The sequence below is a fragment of the Panthera tigris genome, chromosome A2, assembly GCF_018350195.1.
Source record: "Panthera tigris isolate Pti1 chromosome A2, P.tigris_Pti1_mat1.1, whole genome shotgun sequence".
In the NCBI taxonomy this organism is placed as follows: domain Eukaryota; kingdom Metazoa; phylum Chordata; class Mammalia; order Carnivora; family Felidae; genus Panthera; species Panthera tigris.
In genome coordinates this window covers 26,170,331-26,191,410 of record NC_056661.1, presented here as the reverse complement: position 1 = coordinate 26,191,410, position 21,080 = coordinate 26,170,331, and the positions used below count along the sequence as shown (strand labels likewise).

Below are 21,080 nucleotides of genomic sequence, written 5' to 3'. Positions count from 1 at the left end.
ATTTTGAATATAAAAAGAATTCTATACAATGGTGGTTCCAAACACTTTATGCCACATAACAAGATACTATTATAGAAACTGACAGTGCTCCAGTAATGGGATTATAAGACCCACAGGGAGATGGAAGAAAGAAATGCTTTGGAGCCAGGCAGGTTCCTATTTGCATCCCAGCTCCACTGCATGCTAGCTGTACAGCCTTGGGCAAGTCACAGAGCATCAGTCTGTTTCCTTGCCTTTAAAATGGGACATTAACTTTAATTCACAAAGTTTTCAAGGATTAGAGTTAATGTAGAAAATTGGCTCCTTGGGGTGCCTGGCTGGCTCAGTCGACAGAGCATGCAACTCTTTATTCTCAGGACTATAAATCTGAGCCCCACATTGGGTGTAGAGATCACTTAAAAATAAAATCTAAGGGGCACCTTGGTGGCTCAGTTCAACTTGGTTTGGGCTCAGGTCATGATTTCGCGGTTTCCTGAGTTCGAGCTCTGCGTCGGCTGATAGCATTAAGCCTGCTTGGGATTCTCTCTCTCCCTGTCTTTCTCTGTCCCTCCCCCACTTGTGTTGTCTCTCTCAAAATAAGTAAACTTAAAAAAATAAAATAAAATCTTAAATTAAAAAAAAGAAAAAAGAAAATTGGTGAAAAACAGTAAAAAGAAAATAGTGAAAAAATGGTAGTTACTAGTATTAATGATCACATCACACTCCATTTCTGGACCTATACTTCAAGACTGCTGCTAGTCCCAGAGAGTGAGTTCTACAGGAAGATGCAGTCTTGGCTTTGAGTCTGTATTTTGTTCAAGTTCATATATATATATATATATATATATATATATATATATATTTTTTTTTTTTTTTTTTTGTATTGATAATGTTTTTAATATAATTTATTGTAAAGTTAGCTAACATACAGTATATACACTGTGCTCTTGGTTTTGGGGGTAGATTCCCGTGATTCATCCCTTACATACAACACCGGGTGCTCATTCCAACAAGTGCCCTCCTCAATGCCCACCACCCATTTTCCCCTCTCCCCCGCCCTCCCCCATCAACTCTGTTCTCTGTATTTAAGTCTCTTGTGGTTTGCCTCCCTCCTCCTCTGTAACTATTTTCCCCCCTTCCCTTCCTCCATGGTCTTCTGTTAAGTTTCTCAAGTTCCACATATGAGTGAAAACATTTGATATGTCTTTCTCTTTTTATTACACTTAGCTATTACACTTAGCATAATACCCTCCAGTTCCATCCACATTGCTGCAAATGGCAGGATTTTATTCTTTCTCATTGCCAAATAGTATTCCATTGTATATATAAACCACATCTTTAACCATTCATCAGTTGATGGACATTTAGGCTCTTTCCATAATTTGGCTATTGTTGAAAGCACTGCTATAAACATTGGGGTACATGTGCTCCTATGAATCAGCACTCTTGTACTCTCTGGATAAATTCCTAGTAGTGTTATTGTGGAGTCGTAGGGCAGTTCTATTTTTAATTTTTTGAGGAACCTTCACACTGTTTTCCAGAGGGCTGTACCAGTCTGCATTCCCACCAACAGTGCAGCAGGGTTCCCATTTCTCCACATCCTCAGCAGCATCTGTTGTTTCCTGAGTTGTTCATTTTAGCCACTGTGACTGGTGTGAGGTGGTATCTCCATGTAGTTTTGATTTGTATTTCCCTGTGATGAGTGATGTTGAGCATCTTTTCATGTGTCTGTTGGCCATCTGGATGTCTTCTTTAGAAAAGTGTCTATTCATGTCTTCTGCCCATTTCTTCACTGGATTATTTGTTTTTTGGGTGTTGAGTTTGGGAAGTTCTTTATATATTTTGGATACTAACCCTTTATCCAATATGCCATTTGCAAATGTCTTTTCCCATTCTGTTGGTTGCCTTTTAGTTGATTGTTTCCTTTGCAGTGCAGAAGCTTTTTATCTTGATGAGGGCCCAATAGTTTGTTTTTGCTTTTAATTCCCTTGCTTTTGGATATGTCGAGCAAGAAATTACTGCAGCTAGAGTCAAAGAGTTTGCCTGTTTCTCCTCTAGGATTTTGATGGTTTCCTGTCTCACATTTAGGTCTTTCATCCATTTTGAGTTTATTTTTGTGTATGGTGTAAGAAAGTGGTCTAGTTTCATTATTCTGCATGTTGCTGTCCAGTTCTCCCAGCACCATTTGCTAAAGAGACAGTCTTTTTTCCCTTGGATACTCTTTCTTGCTTTGCCAAAGACTAGTTGGCCATATATTTGTGGGTCCAATTCTGGGTTCTCTATTCTATTCCATTGGTCTGTGTGTCTGTTTTTGTGCCAATACCATACTGTCTTGATGATTACAGCTTTGTAGTAGAGGCTAAAGTCTGAAATCATGATGCCTCCCACTTTGGTTTTTTCAACATTACTTTGGCTTTCAACATTCTGGGTCTTTTGTGGTTCCATACAAATTTCAGGATTGTTCTAGGTTTCAGAATTTCCATTTTGTTTTTCAATGCTGTATCGAAACTTCAGCTTGTGTAGTCTTTCACCTTATAAATGAGTCTTCTTCAGGTGCACCTGAGCCCGCACATGTTGTCTATTCTGAAGCCCATGGGAATGGCATCCTTGCTTCTCACATTGATTTTAGTATTTTCATCTCACCCATCACCAACTAGTGTACGGTACAACACCTAACAGTTTAAAAATATTATTTATACACATCACTGCCCTCTAGTGCCCAGAATGACTTTTTCTAGTAATCTGCTTAACTTCTACCTTTGATGTAAAAACAAAATCTAGTTACTGATCCACCAGGAGAAAAACCTTTTGCCAGGAAAAGTGAGTTGATCCCTCCAATTACACTTGATCTCATCTTCCTGATCAAAGCATCTAGCTGTAGAACCGCTCTATAAAGCTACAGAGCAGAAATGGATGCTGTACTACAGGTTATGTTATGTCGGCTGCATTGGGGATGATCACTCAGTACTAACACATTAAGCGCATTTCCTCTTTAGTACCCCTCAATTTTTTTTTTTTTGATACTGTTTAATTTTCACTACCCCTCAACTCTTTTAAGAATTTGGCCTCCAGTGTTCCTTATACATTTTATTTCTTACAATATGTTTACAATAAGCATGTATTATTTATAAAGGGGAGAATCCACAGTATTTTCAAGGGAGGGAGAAAATAATCTGGATTATCAAAACAAATTTTGCATTCAAACTAGTCCAGGTTTAGACTGATTGACATCCTGAAAAATTAGCTTGTCATCTGTTTAGTTGTGGGCCAGTTTGCTTTAAACTGAGGAGAATCTGTAACCTCACTGACAGGGGAAAATGGATGACAACAGTGGCTACTTTACAGGCTAGACCTGGTACTTAGAGATTTGCATCTATCATCTCCAACAATCCTGTGTGGTAGGTGTCCTTATCCTCGTTTTATACATGAGATTGACAGAGTTTACATAAATGAGTCCAAGTGTGTGCATAAGCCGTTCTCCAATAACAGGAAAACCATCTGGAAGACAAATGCCACTGATGATGGAACAAGGTGCCATCGTGGTATAAACGGGAACAAATTACAATAAACTCTGACCTGGAAACTACTCAACAGGATCTAAGAATGCTGACTGGTAGAAGGTAGGTGTTCAAAGATGACCTGACTTCTGTTGTTGTCCTCAATAATTAAATGCTAGTTATAAATTAAGTGAGGAATTTACTCTCCACAGACACAGGCAGGTTTGTGTTATCCAAATGTATCTAACTAGATGTGAAATCCTAAAAGTAGAACCTTCAGCTAAATAACCTTCCCAATAATTTTTCAATTTTAAAAACCTAGACAGATGATGAATATACTCAAGTCTGCGTGAAGCATAAAACTGGATTGGACAGAGGACTTTTGCACACCCCTCTCCCTGCTCCCCTTCCCCAACTCAGGCTTCTGGGTCTATAAGCCATCCTTCAGTGAAGAGCAGCAAAACCTATTTTCCTCAGAGGCTCCTCACGAACAGTACCACTAGCACCTGAACGTGCATCTTTACACACGTTTCAGGATTTGGGAGTTTCTGGGACCATAACTTTAACCAAGCCTTCCATAACAGTCTTTTTACTTTCTATTACAAAACACGACACTGCAATAACAGCAATGAACCGCTTTAGCTTTCTCACTTCTGCGGAAGCTAAAACAACTTCTCCAACATATAAAGGGGCTGGAAAGCTAATTTCCTGTGAAAGTAAAACACAGCCTGGCCCTGGCATTTTAGTTCCCAGGAGAGCTGAAATAAGCCCATTGATCAAAACTCCATGTACAATTGTCTTTCCAAACTTGGTGTGTTTTGCAAACTCTTCATTTAAATGCAAAGGATTGACATCCCCCGTTAATTCTGAGAAGGCGGCCACGTCCCTCTGTGTGAAGGCCCTGGTGAGTTCAGCATGGTCTCCAACTCGGACATGCATCTGCTCAATGTGCCACCTACTCGGCACTTGCCGGCTCAGGCAGATTCTCCTCTGAAGCCCACCCCACCAAAGACGATAGCTGCAAGTTACTGGGAACATCTTCAGCACTGTCAAAGTCCAGCAATCGGAGCTTTTCGACTGCTTCAGTCTTCAGATGTGATTCTGGCATCAAAAAGTACCTTTTGAGAGCGGAGGAATGTTTCTGACATTGAAGACTATTCAATCCAACACTAGCTCCCTACTGTTACCAGATAAGGCAAGAAGAAATGGAGAAACCTGTAAGAGAAAGAAAAAGTTAAGGAAATATTGGGAAAAGACTGCACTGAAACACGGGGCACGTGGAAACATGCCTAATTTCATGGGGTAAGCAAAGCTGATGCAGCAGCATTCTAAAGAGCATCCTTAGAGGTGGCCTTATATAAATAAGTGATAGTAAGTTCAGAAACAGTGTTCCAATATTTAAGGCACTAGGCATTAAGCAATAAATGAAAAGTTAAGACTTTTCCACAAGAGCTCTAAGTTTCATCCCCAAACATCTCCCATAAAATCTAAAATCTAAGTGCTCTGTCTCACACTTCCAGAAGCAACAAAGTCCTTATCCCTCCCCACCACTCCCAGCTGAATAGTGTCAGCCATACTAGATTTATGCAGGCACAAAAATGGAACATGTATTAAAAAGCAGTTTCATCCCTACTCAACCTGGTTTGGAATATGTGAAGGAATGGGCTTTACCTGAATCACTCTGAAAGCACATTTCTTGCCTTTATAGGATCCCAACAGAGTCAAAGAGCTCCACAATTTTACAAGACCACTGTGGAAAGATCAAGAATGCATAAAGATTTGTCGCGGTGACATCTCCCTAGTACCTTCATGACGGTCCAGGCAGTTAAATTAGGTCCAGAAAACCTAATTTAAATGAGAAAACTTCAAAAGTAAAAGCACAATATGTTATAGGCAGAGAATACAATGAACCTCAATTAGGAATTTTTAGAAAAATTTTTATTTATTTAAGTAATCTTTACACCCAATGTGGGGCTCGAACTTATGACCCCTAGATCAAGAGTCGCATGCTCCTCAGACTGAGCCAGCCAGGAGCCCCGGGAATGTTTCTAAAATACACATCTCTGAGTTTGCAACCATGACCATCAATTGGGAAACACTACAATTGTAAGCAAATCATGAGTTTTCCTCTGTATAGTGTAAGCTCGGTGGATGAATGTTCATATCCTTCCCAGTTTAAACTTCTAAAAGCTGCTCAGGGTTCACAATGACAAAACTCTTCTCATACTGAGAGGAGAGCATTTTTGCTATATTTCTCCACTCATCTCTCTGCTCTGTTATACCACAAATATGCCACCATCTGTTGTACCTGCTACATATCCTCAAGATGGCTGACAAGGTCTTCTCTTCGTAGGTCAGGATGTCCAAGGGTAAGGCTGCATCAACCTAGGTATGGAATAATACTATTAGGAGACTACTGTCATCACTAATCTTTATTCTTTTAAGTAATCTCTATGCCCAGTGTGGGGTCTGAACTCATAACCCTGAGATCAGGAGTCGCATGCTCCTCCAACTGAGCCAGCCAGGTGCCCCTGTCATCACCATTCTTAAAGTCTAATAACTAATCCTGTCAACTGCTTTTCTCCTCCAAAAAAACAGTATTCAGTAGTGGTGTAGTACCGGTCCTGCTTCTTTACAATTCCCTGTCTGGAATGTTCTTCTTGTACCTCTTCATACTGCTAGTGACTCTTCACCTTTCAAGTCTTTGTTTAAACTGTCCTATCCCTGGGAGCTGGGTCAGTTGGTGGAGCATGAGACTTTCAATTTCAGGGTCATGAGTTCAAGCCCCACATTGGGCACGAAGCCTACTTAATAAAAGGTCTCGGGGCGCCTGGGTGGCTCGGTCGGTTAAGTGTCTGACTTCGGCTCAGGTCATGATCTCACCGTCTGTGAGTTCGAGCCCTGCGTCGGGCTCTGTGCTGACAGCTCAGAGCCTGGAGCCTGTTTCGGATTCTCTGTCTCCCTCTCTCTCTGCCCCTCCCCTGTTCACGCGCTGTCTCTCTCTGTCTCAAAAATAAATAAACGTTAAAAAAAAATTTTTTTAAAATAAAAAATAAAAAAATAAAAATAAAAGGTCTCATCCCTGATTCTCAAGCTTAAGCTCCATTGCTTGGTATGCTCTTTCACATATAGGAACCACATACTTCCTCGCATAATATTCATCATTCTTGCCAGTAACTGTTCAACAGAGTTTTCTACTAAAATAATCAAGACTATTCATCGATAGGCAGATGCCCTGTCTGTTCATGGCTACATCCTCAGGAACCAGGTATTATATCTGCCATATAGAAGGAATAGTTTTTCCTTGAACTTTTTATTTTGAAAAATTAAAGTCACAGGAGGTTGCAAAGAAATTTACAGGAAGGTTCTACGCACCCTTCAAAGCCTCCCCCAGTAGTACAATATCAAAACCAAAAATCTAGTATCGACCAGTTTATTCAGATTTTACCAGTGACATACGCACTCATTTTTGTGTATTTGTGTGTGTGCGTGTTTATGTGTGTACTTCTACGCAATTTTACCACATAAGTAGTTTCATGCAACCACCAGCACAATCAAGATAAAGAATTATACCATCACCACAGGGCTTGCTCCTTCTACCTCTTTTTAGTCACAGCCACTCCTCCCCCCAACCCCTAACCACTAATCTTTCTCCAGATTATATAACTGTTATTTCAGGAGCATTACATACATGGGATCACCTGACTGTTACTTTTTGGAACTAGCTTTTCACTTAACATAATTCTCTGGAGATTCAGTTACACTACTGCATATATCTATAGTGTGTTTCTTTTTATTATCGAGTATATTCCATGGTATGAACATTTAACTACTCACCCACTGAAGGACATCTGGCTAACTTCTGCTTTTGGGCTCTTACAAACAAAGCTGCTATAAGCACTCACATACGAGTTCTGTGTAAACACTAGTAAGTTTTTACTTCTCTGGGACAAATGCCCAGGTGTGTAACTGCTGGGTAGTACAGTAGCTGCATGTTTAATTTTTTCTTTTACAAATGGTGTTCCAAAGTGGCCGTGCCATTTTACATTCCCGCTAGCAATGCATGAGTGATCCAGTTTCTCTGCATCCTTGCCAGCATTTAATGTTATCACTATCTATAAAATTTCAGTTGTTCTGCCAGGTGTGTAGTGATATTTCATCGTGTATTTTTTTAAAAATTTTTTTAATGTTTATTTTTGACAGAGAGAGAGACAGAGCATGAGTGGGGGAGAGGCAGAGAGGGAGACACAGAATCCAAAGCAGGCTCCAGGCTCTGAGCTGTCAGCACAGAGCCTGACACGGGGCTCGAACTCACAGACTGTGAGATCATGACCTGAGCCGAAGTCGGGTGCTCAACCGACTGAGCCACCCAGGCACCCCACTCATCGTGTATTTTTTAAAATATTTTTTTAATTTGAGAGAGAAAGAGAGCAAGCAGGGGAGAGGGGCAGAGGGAAAAAGAAAGAGAATCCTAAGTAGGCTCTATACTCAGTGCAGGGCCTGACAGAGGCTAGATCCCACGACCCTGGCATCATGACCTGAGACAAAATCAAGAGTCGGATGCTCAATCGACTGAGCCACCCAGGTGCCCCTGTTTTTAATTTGCATTTCCCTAATGGCTAACAATGCTGAACTTTTCATTCATGTGCTTCTTTGCCAATGGTACATCTTTTTTAGTGAAATGTCTATTCATGTCTTTTGCTCATTTTCTTTTTGTTATTTATTTTGAGAGCAAGTGAGCATGTGCCTGACTGGGGGGGAGGGGCAGAGAGAGAGGGAGAGAGAATCCCAAGCAGGCGCCACACTGTCAGCATGGAACCCGACACAGAGCTCGAACCCACAAACCATGAGATCACAATCTGAGCCAAAATCAAGTTGGACCCTTAACCAACTGAGCCACCCAAGTGCCCCTGCTCATTTTCTAATTGCAATGTTTGGTTTCTCACTATTGAGTTTTGAGAGTTCTTTTCATATTCTAGATATGCAGGTTGCAAATAGTTCCCCCAGTCTGTAATATGTCTTTTCATCCCTTAACTGAGTCTTTTGTGGAGTATATGTTTTTAATTTTAATGAGATGCTTACCAGATGGATTTGATAAAACATATGAATCAGAAAGTAATTTTCTGAGTCATCTGCCTTTGTTCTCTATCAAAATTCTACTATTTTCAAGAGAATGCTAAAAGAGGACTACTCAGTGTGCTGGTCTGTGATAAAATAAGAGGCTGTATCACAATGTAAATCAACAAGATTGCTAAGCACATTGTTTAGTTCAGCTGTTCTTTTATTTTTTTTTAGTAATCTCTACACCAATGTGGAGCTCGAATTCACAACCCCACGATTAAGAATCACATGCTCCTCTGATGGTTTCAGCTCAATTTTTCACATAAGGAGACTTTCTCAGTAAAGGAAGTGGTGTGCTGATTCTGCTGCGAGCCACAAATCTTCACAATGGGCAAAAAAACTATCTGCAGGTTGCAGATCTGGACCATACCATGAGTAGTACTGGCCTAAAACAAACATTTGTCTAACAAGTTCCTCATCAAACAGAAGGCATATTAGAACAAACCTACCCAAAGTGTATTTCTGAAAGTCCACTTCTGCAATTTCAAATATGGTTTTACAGTTCTAAAAAAGTATTTGGAAAAGCACCATTTTAGTATTTCTTACAAAGATCTAAGGAGTGTTCAATCTACTAAGTGATTCATACCTCCCCAAACAGGTCCTTCAAGGCTGAAATAAGCAGCTGTTTGAACTGTGCAACATTCAGTCCAACCCCATGGTCTTGAAATTCTCTGTAATAACATTAAAAAGGAAAAAATGTATTTCATACTATTCAGACTCATAAAAAAGTAATCAAAAGTAGAACTTAGGAAACTGAACTTACAGACACACTTTCATATAGTGGTGCTCAGAGGGATTTTTGTAAACTATTCTTTCATATGTAGTGGCTGGAGCTGGCATCTTTTCCAACACTGACCACATCTAGAAATCAAGTCAAGAGAGCTAGAAGTTAGCAAGGTACAAGCTATTTTTCACTTTTTTAATGACAATCTGACCCATCTTTATTTTTTTAAGTAAGCTCTACACCCAATGTGGGGTTTGAACTCACAATCCCAAGATCAAGAGTCACATACTTTACCAACTGAGCCAGCCAGGTATCTGACTCATTTGATTTTTAAAAGAACTACTAGTATAGTGGGGTGCCTCAGTGGCTCAGTCAGTTCAGCATCTGACTTAGCTCAGGTCATGATCTCAGAGTTCACAAGTTTGAGTCCCATGTCGGGCTCTGTGCTGACAGCTCAGAGCCTGGAGCCTGCTTCGGACTGTATGTCTCCCTCTCTATCTGCCCCTCCCCTGCTTGTGCTCACACTTGCTCTCTCTCTCTCTCTCTCTCTCTCTCTCGAAAATAAATAAACTTAAAAAAAATAATAAAAGAACTCCTAGTAGAGTAACTAATCTAATTCTGGTCAAACCAAAGTTACCCAGACAGACACAAAGTTTCCAGATTTTATATATGCCAGACCATTGTACTCTTAAATTCTAATGACATAATCCCAATGAACGTTTATCATCACTTAGTACCTAGCTCTATGCTAAACGCTTCACATACTTTAGGTCATAAGTCTTCAAAATGATCCCACGAGGTAAAAGCTATTATCACTCCCATTTTTGGGAAGAGGACATTGAGGCTTAGCAAAGAGAGGGAACACTTGCCCAAGGGCACACAGATTCCAATGGCTCCTGAGTCCTCTCAAGACCACTCTAGTAGGATGTCTCTCTTTTATTTTTTGAGAGACAGAGAGAGAGAAAGCGCAAGCAAGGGAGGGGCAGAGAGACAGAATCCAAAGCAGGCTTTAGGCTCTGAGCTATCAACATAAAGCCTGACACGGAGCTCTAACTCATGAGCTGTGCAATCATGACCCAAGTTGAAGTCAGGCGCTTAACCAACTGGGCCTCCCAGGCACCCCTAGTATATCTCTTAAAAAAAAAAAAAAAAAAAATTGCATACAGGAATAAAATCTAGGATCTGAAGGCCCTCTTCTTGTTTACTCTCAGTCCACACAGTACATGAGCAGGAGAATGAGGGGTGGTAGTTCTGCTGTCCCATCACATGCTGGGTTTGCCTGTTGTCTGTCTGGAAGCCATGTCTGCACAGGGCTATTTCGCAAACCCACAAAAGACCAAGCTTAAACAGCAAGGGGTTTAAGAGGAACTCCTGGAATGGACCTCGATGTCATTCCTAACAGATTTGGATCTTTCAAGAACACAGAACATGCTGATCCCCCTGTGGAGAATCCCTGTCCTTGGCTCCACTCCCACCTCACTCTCCCTCTGCATAGCCCCTACTCATTCTTTGAATTTTAGCTTACAGGTTACCTCCTCTTCTCGGAGTTTCACCTCAAGGAGGCCTTCCTTGACACCCTGTTCTAAGTTAGATTCCCTTGTTATGCAACCTCTTAATACTGTTTAATATCTGGTTCTCCACTAAAGGAACCAGGAAACTGAGGTCCAACCAAGGAAAGGGATTTAGCAAAGGTCATAAAGCTCTAAACCAGCATTTACAAAAACCTATGCATCAGGCTTAGTTCCTACTACTCCTAGATGATATCCCCAGAGAAAATGACAAGTCAAGGTCAAGGAGCTATATCCAACCACCCACTTAATAGTTACTGTGTCTGGCGCCGAGTATGTATTCAATAAACACTTACTGAATGGTGATGTCTTAGGCCTATATGTTCAAGGCTATCTTCTGTTTCAACACTGCAGAAATAACTACCTGATGATTCTTTTCCAATCATTAGAATCTTCCCTGACTAGAAGAACAGGAAGAATCACTTCATTCGTTGTCTCACACATGATAGGTGTTTTTTAAGAGTTACTATCAGCCTTGATAGAGTTGGCTGCCTGAGGTAGGGGAATGAGATTGGGGCCTGGGGCTCAGGCTGTCAAGAACAATGAAGACTTAAGGAGTATTCTGGAAATGGACCGTGATAATGGTTGCACAGCAATGTTAACATACACTTAAAAGTGATAAATTTTATGTCATATATATTTTACCAAAAAAGACTTAAGGAACAAGTGTTTACTGAGCAGTCACCTCCACATAGCCTGAGCTTCAGGGTCAGTGACAGTATTGCCCTCTGCAGGTTATCCTGATATTAAAGGAGAGGATGTCAGGTAGCCCTTCATACAGCCTGGCATATCCATCAGGCTCAGCACCATGAAAGCACTTCCACAGCCATTGCTATCATAATCTTTGAAGCCAGACTTTGTAATGGCTGCAAGGATGCTCATCAAATGACCTACTAGTAACAGATGTCCCTACTTCCACCTGCTTCGCCCCAGCACCTCCCAATCTAGTTTCTACAGAGCCAGGATGAGTCAATTAAAAGCTATTCAAGCCGCGGCCATTTCTCTGCTCAAAACCTTGCAACGGTTCCCATTTTACTCAGAGTAAAGCTAAAGGACCTACCGGTCCTGCAAGGCCTTACCTTATTTGTACTCCTGCCTCCTCCAACCGCTCTGATCTCATGTCCTACCATACTCCCCTACTCAACCCCTTCCACCAGAGGCCTCCTAGCTCTTTCTCATACACCATTTCTCTCCCGCCTCTGCGCCTGGCTCCTAGCTTTAACGCAGGCTGGGAATACTCTTTTTCCAGGTAGCCAGGTGGCTCGCTCCCTTGCTTCCTTCATGGCTTTGATCAACTCTCCCCCCTCGCTTTGGTCTGGTGGTTATCTAATACGGCAACCCCTCCAGGCTCCTGCTCTAGTTTTTTCTCATAGAACTTACTACGCCTCTAACACAACTACGTAACTCATTTAGTCTCTGCTTGTACTTCCCTCCTCCACCCCAACATAACGTACACTCTGCAAGAAACAGGAATATCTTGTTCAATACTGTTTCTCAAGAATCAAAAACTGCACACACAGTACACATTAAATACTTAAGGCTGGGGCCAAATCAGTCATTAAAGAAAAAAAAAAAAAGCTCAATCATGCACTGTTGGGCACTTCGGTTGTTTTCAACTTTCTTCGACCACCATCCGCCACTTATTTAACGCCCACCTGGCGCCGGGCGCATGCGCTCTGCACACATGGTCCCGCTCGCTCCTCGCAGCCACCATCCCCTACCGAGACCCCGCAGCACAAACCCCCAGGGAGGTGCGCGGCGGAACCTCCCCAGCCGCACAATGTCCCAAACCCCAGCAGATAGGTACTTCAGAATGCCATGCGCCGCCCGCCGCAACTCCCGTCTTGCGCACGCGCGCCTGGCGCACACGTCCTAGCGTCAACAGCGTGGCCGACTGAGTCCGATCCCGGCGAACAACCGCTCTGCTATGGTCTTCTACTTTTCTGCTCTCGGTCGGACTAACCTGGCGCCTTCCTGAATCCCGTTCCTTGCAAGACTCTGCCAAAGCTCGGAGCTCTCCCGCAGAGGCCACACCCTGGGCCCGGGAAACTCCGGGGATGTTTACGTTTGGCTCCTGTTTCGCCCTCCGGAAGCGTGACGTCTAGGCGCGGATATGACGTCACCGCGTGGAGTTCTCCTAAGAACCTAGGGATAAATCGTGATCGGTAGCTGAGACTGGCCGAGCTCAGTGCCCCCTGGTGCTCACTCCAGAGAATGCTCTATGAGCGAATGTCTGAATGGGGTTGGGACTCCGGATGTGTTTATTCGGTCCGGGAGCTCGCTTCATAGTCATTCATTTATGCATGCGTTCATTCATTCAACTTTATATATAGCAGCTCTTCTGCTGAGCATCTGTCAAGCACTCCAAGGACGCTCTCAATGTCCCTTGTGGCTCCCAGCATACAGTAGTGTATCTATCTGAGTTGGTCCAGATGGTCCTGTCTTCAAATTTAAGCCAGGTTTCATCTGTGCATTTATTCAATAAGTACTTGCTGAGCCCAGCAAGTACTTTTGGCCCCGTACCCGTAAAACAAATAGTGTTTATATTTAATAATTAATAATAATAATAATAGATAATTATCAAGTATTTTCTTTGGGCCAGGTGCTATGAAAAAAAACTTTTCAGATGTTATTTCGGGGAACTCTCACACAATCCCAAAGTAGCTATTATGATCATCCCCATTTTAAAGGGGTAGAGACTGCAGCACAAGAGGCTGTTACTTGCCCAAGATCACATGTTTATAACTAGTGAGCAGACGGTCTGACTCCAGATGGTGCTCTCCATACTGCACCGTGCCACCACCAGTTGTGTGTTATGAGTCAGGAGTGCGTGGGGGAGAGGGGCTGGGGCTGCCATAACTTGAGTATGAGCCCCATGAGGATGGGGATGGTATTGTTTGTGTTGGCTCACCACAGCATTCCCCTGCCTGACACTCAACGTATGTTTAGTGAATGCAGTAATTCATAGATGGGTGTGCTAATTCTACTTCCTTTGGGGGCAAAGGGTTGCCCTGCACAGCCAAAACTGAGCCTGAGTCAGTTGAGACCTTCTCTCTTAATGTCTTTTCTAAAAATTCCACTGTCTGCTATTTCCTGAAACTTCAGTCTTTGGCTATTGTCGTGTTCTGCAGTCCTGCAGCTTCTGCTTCCCTTCCTTCTCCCCTCAGAGGAGATAGAACTTGTTCCAGATGGGGGGAGAGATAGAGGAAATCAACACAGACCCCACAGCCAGTGGTGTTTTCTTTTTTTTTCTTTCTTTCTTTCTTTCTTTCTTTCCTTTCTTTCTTTTCTTTCTTTTTCTCTTTCTTTCTTTTTCTTTCTTTCTTTCTTTCTTTTTCTTTCTCTTATAAAGTTTATTTATTTTGAGAGAGAGAGAGAGAGTGCCCGTGCACAAGATTGGGGGGGGGGGCAGAGAGAATCCCAAGCAGGGTCTGTACTGTCAGTGCAGATCCTGATTCGGGGCTCGAACTCATGAACCACAAGATCATGACCTGAACTGAAATCAAGAGTTGGCCTTAACCGACCGAGCCACCCAGGTGCCCCTGGTATGAGTTTCTGAAGTGTCCTTCCAGAGATACAGTAGGGGGGCTTTCCCTTTGTAACAATATATCTGAACATCACTCCTAATCATAACACACAAGCCTGTCTCGGTCTTTATAAAAGTTGCCTAGCATTGCACTGGTGGTGTCAGTTGGCTCAAGATGGCCATTCTGGACACTCTGTTTCTGACACGTCAGAGCAAAGTTGTTGGGGATCTGAGAGTATTTTATGTTCCTGGAAGTGATGGCAGCTGAGAAAGAGCTGAGTCCATACTTCCCCTCTTCTGCTGTGTTCTTCAGCTCCCCTTCCTGCCTTGTAAACTGCTGCCAAGAGTGGCTTTTACTAAAACTTTCATAACTTTAGGAAGAGAAGTCAAGAGAGAGGCCCAAGTAGGATCACAGCCACAAATCTCCATCAGCCTCATGGGAATCATATCCACTCATGTCAGCAGATGAAGAAGGTAGGACAAAGTGGGGTGCCTGGGTGGCTCAGTCCATTAAGCGTCTGACTCGGTTTCACTCAGGTCATTTCACAGTTTTGTGAGTTCAAACCCGCATTGGGATCTGCGCAAAGTCTGCTTGGGAGTCTCTCTCTCCCTCTCTCTCTGTTCCTCCCCCACTCACACTCTCTCTCAAAAATAAATTAAAAAAAGAAAAAGAAAGAAAGGAAAGGAAAATGTAGGACAAAGGAAGTGAAAATGACTAGAAGCTAAAGGCTATGGAATGACAGCTGTTGTTACCATTTAGGGAGACCTGCCAAGTACCAGATTGCTTGCTTACATTATCCTATCTACCCTGCAATGTCACTATTATTATTGCCTTCACAGATTAAAAAAAAAAAAAAAAAAGTAGAATAAGCCATTTGCCTACGGTGATGAGAAGCCCCAGAACCCATGGGATGACACGGCTAGACGTTGCTCTTTGAGGCAACCCTGAGCATCATCTCCAAACAGGAAATATGAAAAGCGGGCATGTTTTTGAGTCCCCAGAGGCCGAGCATGAGATAGGAATCTTTGTGGAAGTAATTTATTGGGGGCAGCTCTCATGGGAAACCTGCGAGTGGGGGAGGAAAGCAGGATGGGGCCAGGGAAGAAGCTAAACAAAGCCATGGGTTCAGATGCAGCCCAACCTCAGGCTGATCCCACACGGAGCCCTGGAGCACAAGTGACACCAGCAAGCTTCCAGCCTTGGAGGCAAGGCGGCCAAGGCTTCATCACACTCCTCCCCGGTCACTGACTGCCAGCTGTAGGGTTGCCAGATTTAGCAAAGAAAAATAGTTGCCCAGTTAAATTTGAGTTTCAGATAAACAATGAGTAGGATATCCTTGTGCTAAGAAAGTATTCGTTGTTTGCCTGAAATTAAATTTAGCTGGGTATCCTGTATTTTGTCTGGCAACCCCAGGAGGTGAGAGGAAGAGGATGGGGCACAACCTCGAAGGAGCCTCCTGCCATCTGAGGGCGCTTCTCTGGGAGAAGGGCAGGTGTGTTTCCTCAGCAGCCAGTACTCCCAGCAGGTGGGGGGTGGGGGCAGCAGTCAGTACAGGGGATCTGGGAAGGACATCAGCAGCACACGCTGCAGGCAGGGACTCTGGGGGCAGCTCACCAGTCAAGGGTACAAAAGACCAGAAGCTCCTGCCCAGACTGTTAAGTCCAAACCACCCCCATCATCCAGGGGAGTGGCAGGACGGTCCCCGCCTCGGCCCTAATCTTGGCTGCTCTCTGAGGATGTTTTTGCTCCTTCCCAGTCAGTCTCCTACTTGTGTTGGGGCTGGAGCAAGGGCCAGATTATTTAACTTTGTCTCACCCAGAATTTCTGAAATGTATTTAAATGATAGAGGAACCTTTCCTTACAAGTGACCTTAGAAATCCCTAATAAAAGGCTCTAGGACCTTAGGAAGAGAGAATGTGGGGAGAGGACAACCACCTTGTAATTAAGCAGCCTGTTTCTGGAGGGGCCCAAGAGGCTTTCTTAAAATTCAGAGATCCTCTCTGAGAGATTCATCGTGTTCCTACAAAGTACACCCTCTCTGTACCCCCCTTTCCTTAGAGGGCTCTGCATCCCCATTCCAGGAACCAGGGGGATCTGTGGGTTCTGACCTACAGGAGTCCCAAAACATAGAGGTAAGTGAAAAGAGCAAGCAGGGGGTGCGGGGTGGCAACCGTAATGTCCAACAGGACCCATTTATGTAAAAGCCAAACAAACCATCAATAAACCAGCTGTAGGGTCTTTTCTGGTTATACATATGTGTGTATAAGAATATTTTTTAAACACTCATTTTTAAATTTGTTTTAAAGTGACAGGTCATTATTCTTATAATTTAACAATTGTCAAACAATTTTATAATTGCTTATAAAATTAAATAATTTTCTAATTGTCAAATGAAAGTCAGGACTGCCCCTTATAGTCACAAGAGGGAGCCATGGACCACACCTGTGTTTATGCCTCTCTTCCCACCTTGGAAGAACAGACTCTTCCTCAAGATGCCCCTTCTTATCCCCCAGTTCCTACCCCTCCAACCTCTACCCCAAGGCAGGAGAGAGGAAGCAGGGAATGGAGACCTACCATTCCTTATCCACAATTCTGAAATCCAAGAATAGCATGGAAACCAAATCTTTCTTCATGTGGCACCCAACGCTTAATCTGAACAGAGGTGAAGTTTTTTATAGCTTTTGTCCCATTTAGTGCGGATATTCATACACTGCACAGCAGAAATGTCAATGCATTTGATCCTGTAAAGCAGTCCCAGACCCCACTGGGGATGTTACATAATCTGTGGTATACACACCATAATACCTTTCTAAAATGGGAAAATTTCTCAATTTGGAATCACATCTGGTTCTTTGAGGTTTGGTAAGGGATTGTAGACCTATACTTACATCTATAGCTGCCACTTTCTGCCACTAAGAATCCTTCTTTCTTCTCCCATCCCCTGCTGGAGGGTGGAAATACCCTAGGTGTGCCCTAAAGTTCCTAGTCATTGCCTGGAGGGTATAGAGACCAAATATCCAACAAGCAATGAAGGAAAGGTTCCTCCAGGAGCCAAGGGAGGGGAGCCTTCCTGATGCTGAAAGGAGTCATCTGATATCCTCTCCCTGACTAGGCTAACGACGGTCACACAAGACCCTGATTCCATCATAGGCAACCCCAGGCCCACATCCTGGTGACCTCCAGTCCAGAGAGCAGCAACGCTGGGCCCCAGAGCCCCAGGGGAGCTGGGGGTACAGAACAGCAGCCCTGCACCATCACCCTCTGGCTCTGACCTCAGCAGGTAATTTGAGGACATCTCTGCTGCCCCATCTGTGACCACTCCCACCTCCTCTCTACTTTTTCGCCTTCTTTCCAGGATGGAGGGTTTGTATGAACATCATCCAACTTTGGGGTGGATGGGAGTGAGGAGAGAAGCCACTGGTGAGAAAGCCCAGTCTGTATGGTTAAAGGAGTGATGCTGGAAGATATACAAGATGAGAGATCAGAAGAGCCAGGCTCCCAACTGTCAGGGGAGAGTGTATCTCTTTGTGCCTGCCTGCATGTGTGAAAGAGACAGACAGACAGATATGAGACAAATAAAGTGATGAAACACATGGGGGTGGGAGGTGGGGGAGGATAGGAGGAGAGACAGAGACAAAGAGTTAAAAAAACAAAACAAAACAAAACTACCAAACCTGGCCGAAGAGTATTTCAGCAAACATTTTTGGAATAGACCCAGTGAATTGCCACTTTTAATAAAACATTTCTCGATCTAAGACAGGAAGTCCCCAAAGCGGAAAGCTGGTATATGTGGATGTTAAAATTTATATCCATCATCTCAGAACAATGTTAATTAATCAACCGATGAATTGTCCAGAGATCAATATCCAGGGCTTGGAAAGTTAAATGAGGAACCTTAAGTCAGTATTTATGTTTAATTAAAACCTAAAAATTCTCTGAAGAGAGTGCAAAAGCCCTGGCTGGTATGAAGTCCAGGGAGTTGACCTTACCTTTCAAAGGGAGCCTGAACTGGTCCCAGGCAGAGCCTCCGGGCTGCCTCTGGAGTGGCAGCTAGGAGCAGAGCTACATCAATCACCTGCTTTCCAAGCCTGACCCCAAGGGACAACAAACAATCAGAGGGGACTTCTCCCGTCCAGAAAACTGCTTTGGGCAAACAACACTGATGAACATTTCCAGTATGGCAGAGGGAAGGGGGTGTCAGCAAGAGGGAGTGAGTCCTTCCAGGGAGGGCATGACACCAGTCCTGGTTCTAAAAGAGACAGGGAGGAGATGAGCAGGCTGTCCCTTGAGGCACCCTTTGATGCCGCAATGTAAGTAAGCTTGTTTGCTGCCTGGCAGGAGGCTGGGCAATGGGATATACTTAACTATTTGCTGAGTGAACAACTGGGTCATCTTCCTCAGCAGGAGCCCCAGGTGTGGCCTCAGTGATCTGTGGCTGAAGCTGTCACACACTGTCTTAGTTCAGGTGAGCCAACAGGGCCCCAGGCTCTACTGGAAGTTGGGCCAGAGCTCCTGCCTGAACCAGTGAAAGCATAGTCACCTTCAATCATAAACCAAGAGGCTTCTCTATACTTGTTATCTGTGTGGCCTCGGGCAAGATTCTTCACCTCTTAGTGCCTCAGTTTCCTGGCTATACAATGGGCACAAGTTAGAAGTACCTTTTAGGGGTGTGTGAAAGCTTGATAAAGTGATTCATGGAAAATACTTGGGAGAGCACCTGGTGCAGTCTTCCAGCTGGCCTGACCTACCTTATAATCTCCCTGTACTTTCTGGGAACTTCCTTTGGACAACGCAACAGATAAGGTTCTCTGGGATGGGGAATACTCACTGGGGTTCATATGGAAGGCAGACGATGGGCAGCACCATCAAACTGATGTGTTTCTTGCATCAGTCTCTCCTGACGCTGCCTCTGTGCTGTACAAGAAGCCAGACTGATGGCAAATTGAGTCCTAACCATGGCCTCTCCCTCAGCTTCCTCGATGCCTGCCCAGCAGGATCCAGCCCCGAGGGACCCACGCCAGACAGTGGGATGTAGAGCCTGCTTGTGATTCCTGGGGCTTTCCGTCGTCATTTCAGAAGCTTCTGGCAGTCTTTCAGGCAAGGCTGTGATGAGTAACCCTTTTCTTCTTTCCAAAACTCTCATTAAAGGCACCCACCACAATGCCCAGTGGGCTGTGGCTTGGGGGGCAACCAGCAAGTTCTTCATAATCGCAAAGGCAAAACGTCGGGTGCAAAGGGGAGCTGTGCTTTTCTGCTTTTGAGGCCTCCTAACATGGTGGGGCCAGAACTGCAGGCCCAGAGGAGAACCGTGAAAACCCACTTTTTAGATTTGTCCAAATGACTCTTTCATATGCTCCGCTCAGCACTCCCAGTGGATGCTTCCCAGTGACAGAGAGGGAGGTGGGAGCTGCATCCCGCTGCAGACCCTGCCCACCATCCTCTTGGTGGGATGGACAGTACACGTCTCTGCCCGGATGACCCCACTGAAGCAATTCTGGATGTGATCCTTAGCTGCCATCCACCCAGGGCATAACAATTCCTGCACCAATAGCGTTTCCCATCTGCAGTACTTTACTCCAGGCCTGGGGCTTCTTCTTCGGCTACCCCAGGCACCTCCCCTCATCACGCAAACCCATCCAGACTAACCCCTTCCCCCAGGACTGCACCAAGTTCAGAATTCTTGGTGAATATGAAAGATTGGAATTGGCAGCATGTCTAAGATCTACTTTCTTTTCTATGTCATTGAATTTTGCTCTCACTTGTATTATTTCTATTTTTTTTCTAGGCTTATTTTTGATTTCTTTTTATGACTTCTTTTTAAGATTTTATTTTTATTATTTTTTAAATTGTCTTAGAGAGAGAGTGTGAGTGGGGAGAGGGCAGAGGGAGAGAGAGAGAGAGAGAGAGAGAGAGAGAGAGAGAGAGAGAGAGAGAATCTCAAGCAGTTTCCACACTTAGCACAGAGCTTGATGCAGGGTTTGATCCCAGGACTCTGGGATCATGACCTGAGCTGAAATCAAGAGTCAGATGCTCAAATGACTGAGCCACCCAGGCACCCCAAGATTTTATTTCTGCCCCCCACTCAGGAAGTCCCCCTTAAAATTTCTTGCAGGGCTGGTTTAGTGGTCACAAACTCCTTTAATTTTTGTTTGTCTAGGAAACTTTTAATCTCTCCTTCTATTTTGAATGACAGCCTTGCTGGATAAAGAATTCTTGGCTGCATATTTTTTCGATTTAGCACATTAAATATATCCTGCCACTCCTTTCTGGCCTGCCAAGTTTCTGTGGATAGGTCTGCTGCAAACCTCTTCCCTTGTATCTTAAGAACTTTTTTATCCCCTTGCTGCTTTCATGATTCTTTCCTTGCCTGAGTACTTTGTGAATTTGACTATGATATGCCTTGTTGATGGTCAGTTTTTATTGAATCTTATGGGACTCCTCTGTGCTTCCTGGATTTTGATGTCTGTGTCCTTCCCCAGGTTAGGAAAGTTTTCCACTATGATTTGCTCACATAACCCTTCTACCCCTTTTTCTCTCTCTTCATCTTCTGGGACCCCTATGATTCTGATGTTTTTCCTTTTTAATGAGTCACTGATTTCTCTAATTCTTTAAAAAAATTTTTTTTAACATTTATTCATTTTTGAGAGACAGAGAGAGAGCATGA

The 21,080-nt window shown here is 43.7% G+C and overlaps 2 protein-coding genes across 8 annotated transcripts; both read right to left on the bottom strand.

Annotated features, from left to right (window-relative positions):
- Positions 1 to 3,002: 3,002 nt before the first annotated feature.
- HTD2 (hydroxyacyl-thioester dehydratase type 2) lies at positions 3,003 to 4,515 on the bottom strand. Its single transcript, XM_007084394.3, has one exon. It carries the CDS (start codon positions 4,512 to 4,514, stop codon positions 4,008 to 4,010), a length of 507 nt encoding a protein of 168 aa, XP_007084456.1. The 5' UTR covers position 4,515; the 3' UTR covers positions 3,003 to 4,007.
- Positions 4,516 to 4,606: 91 nt separating this feature from the next.
- Positions 4,607 to 12,980, bottom strand: RPP14 (ribonuclease P/MRP subunit p14). Of its 7 annotated transcripts, none has more exons than XM_042979273.1 (6): positions 12,853 to 12,980; positions 9,361 to 9,458; positions 9,184 to 9,268; positions 5,785 to 5,861; positions 5,148 to 5,226; positions 4,607 to 4,691 (listed from the first exon to the last, which is right to left on the bottom strand). In XM_042979273.1, exons 2-6 carry the CDS (start codon positions 9,456 to 9,458, stop codon positions 4,635 to 4,637), a joined length of 396 nt encoding a protein of 131 aa, XP_042835207.1. In that variant the 5' UTR covers positions 12,853 to 12,980; the 3' UTR covers positions 4,607 to 4,634. The 7 variants fall into 7 exon arrangements, with proteins under 7 accessions (XP_042835207.1, XP_042835208.1, XP_007084457.1 ...); XM_042979274.1 differs by lacking the exon at positions 12,853 to 12,980 and adding an exon at positions 12,697 to 12,845; XM_007084395.3 differs by lacking the exon at positions 12,853 to 12,980 and adding an exon at positions 12,545 to 12,689.
- Positions 12,981 to 21,080: the final 8,100 nt, after the last annotated feature.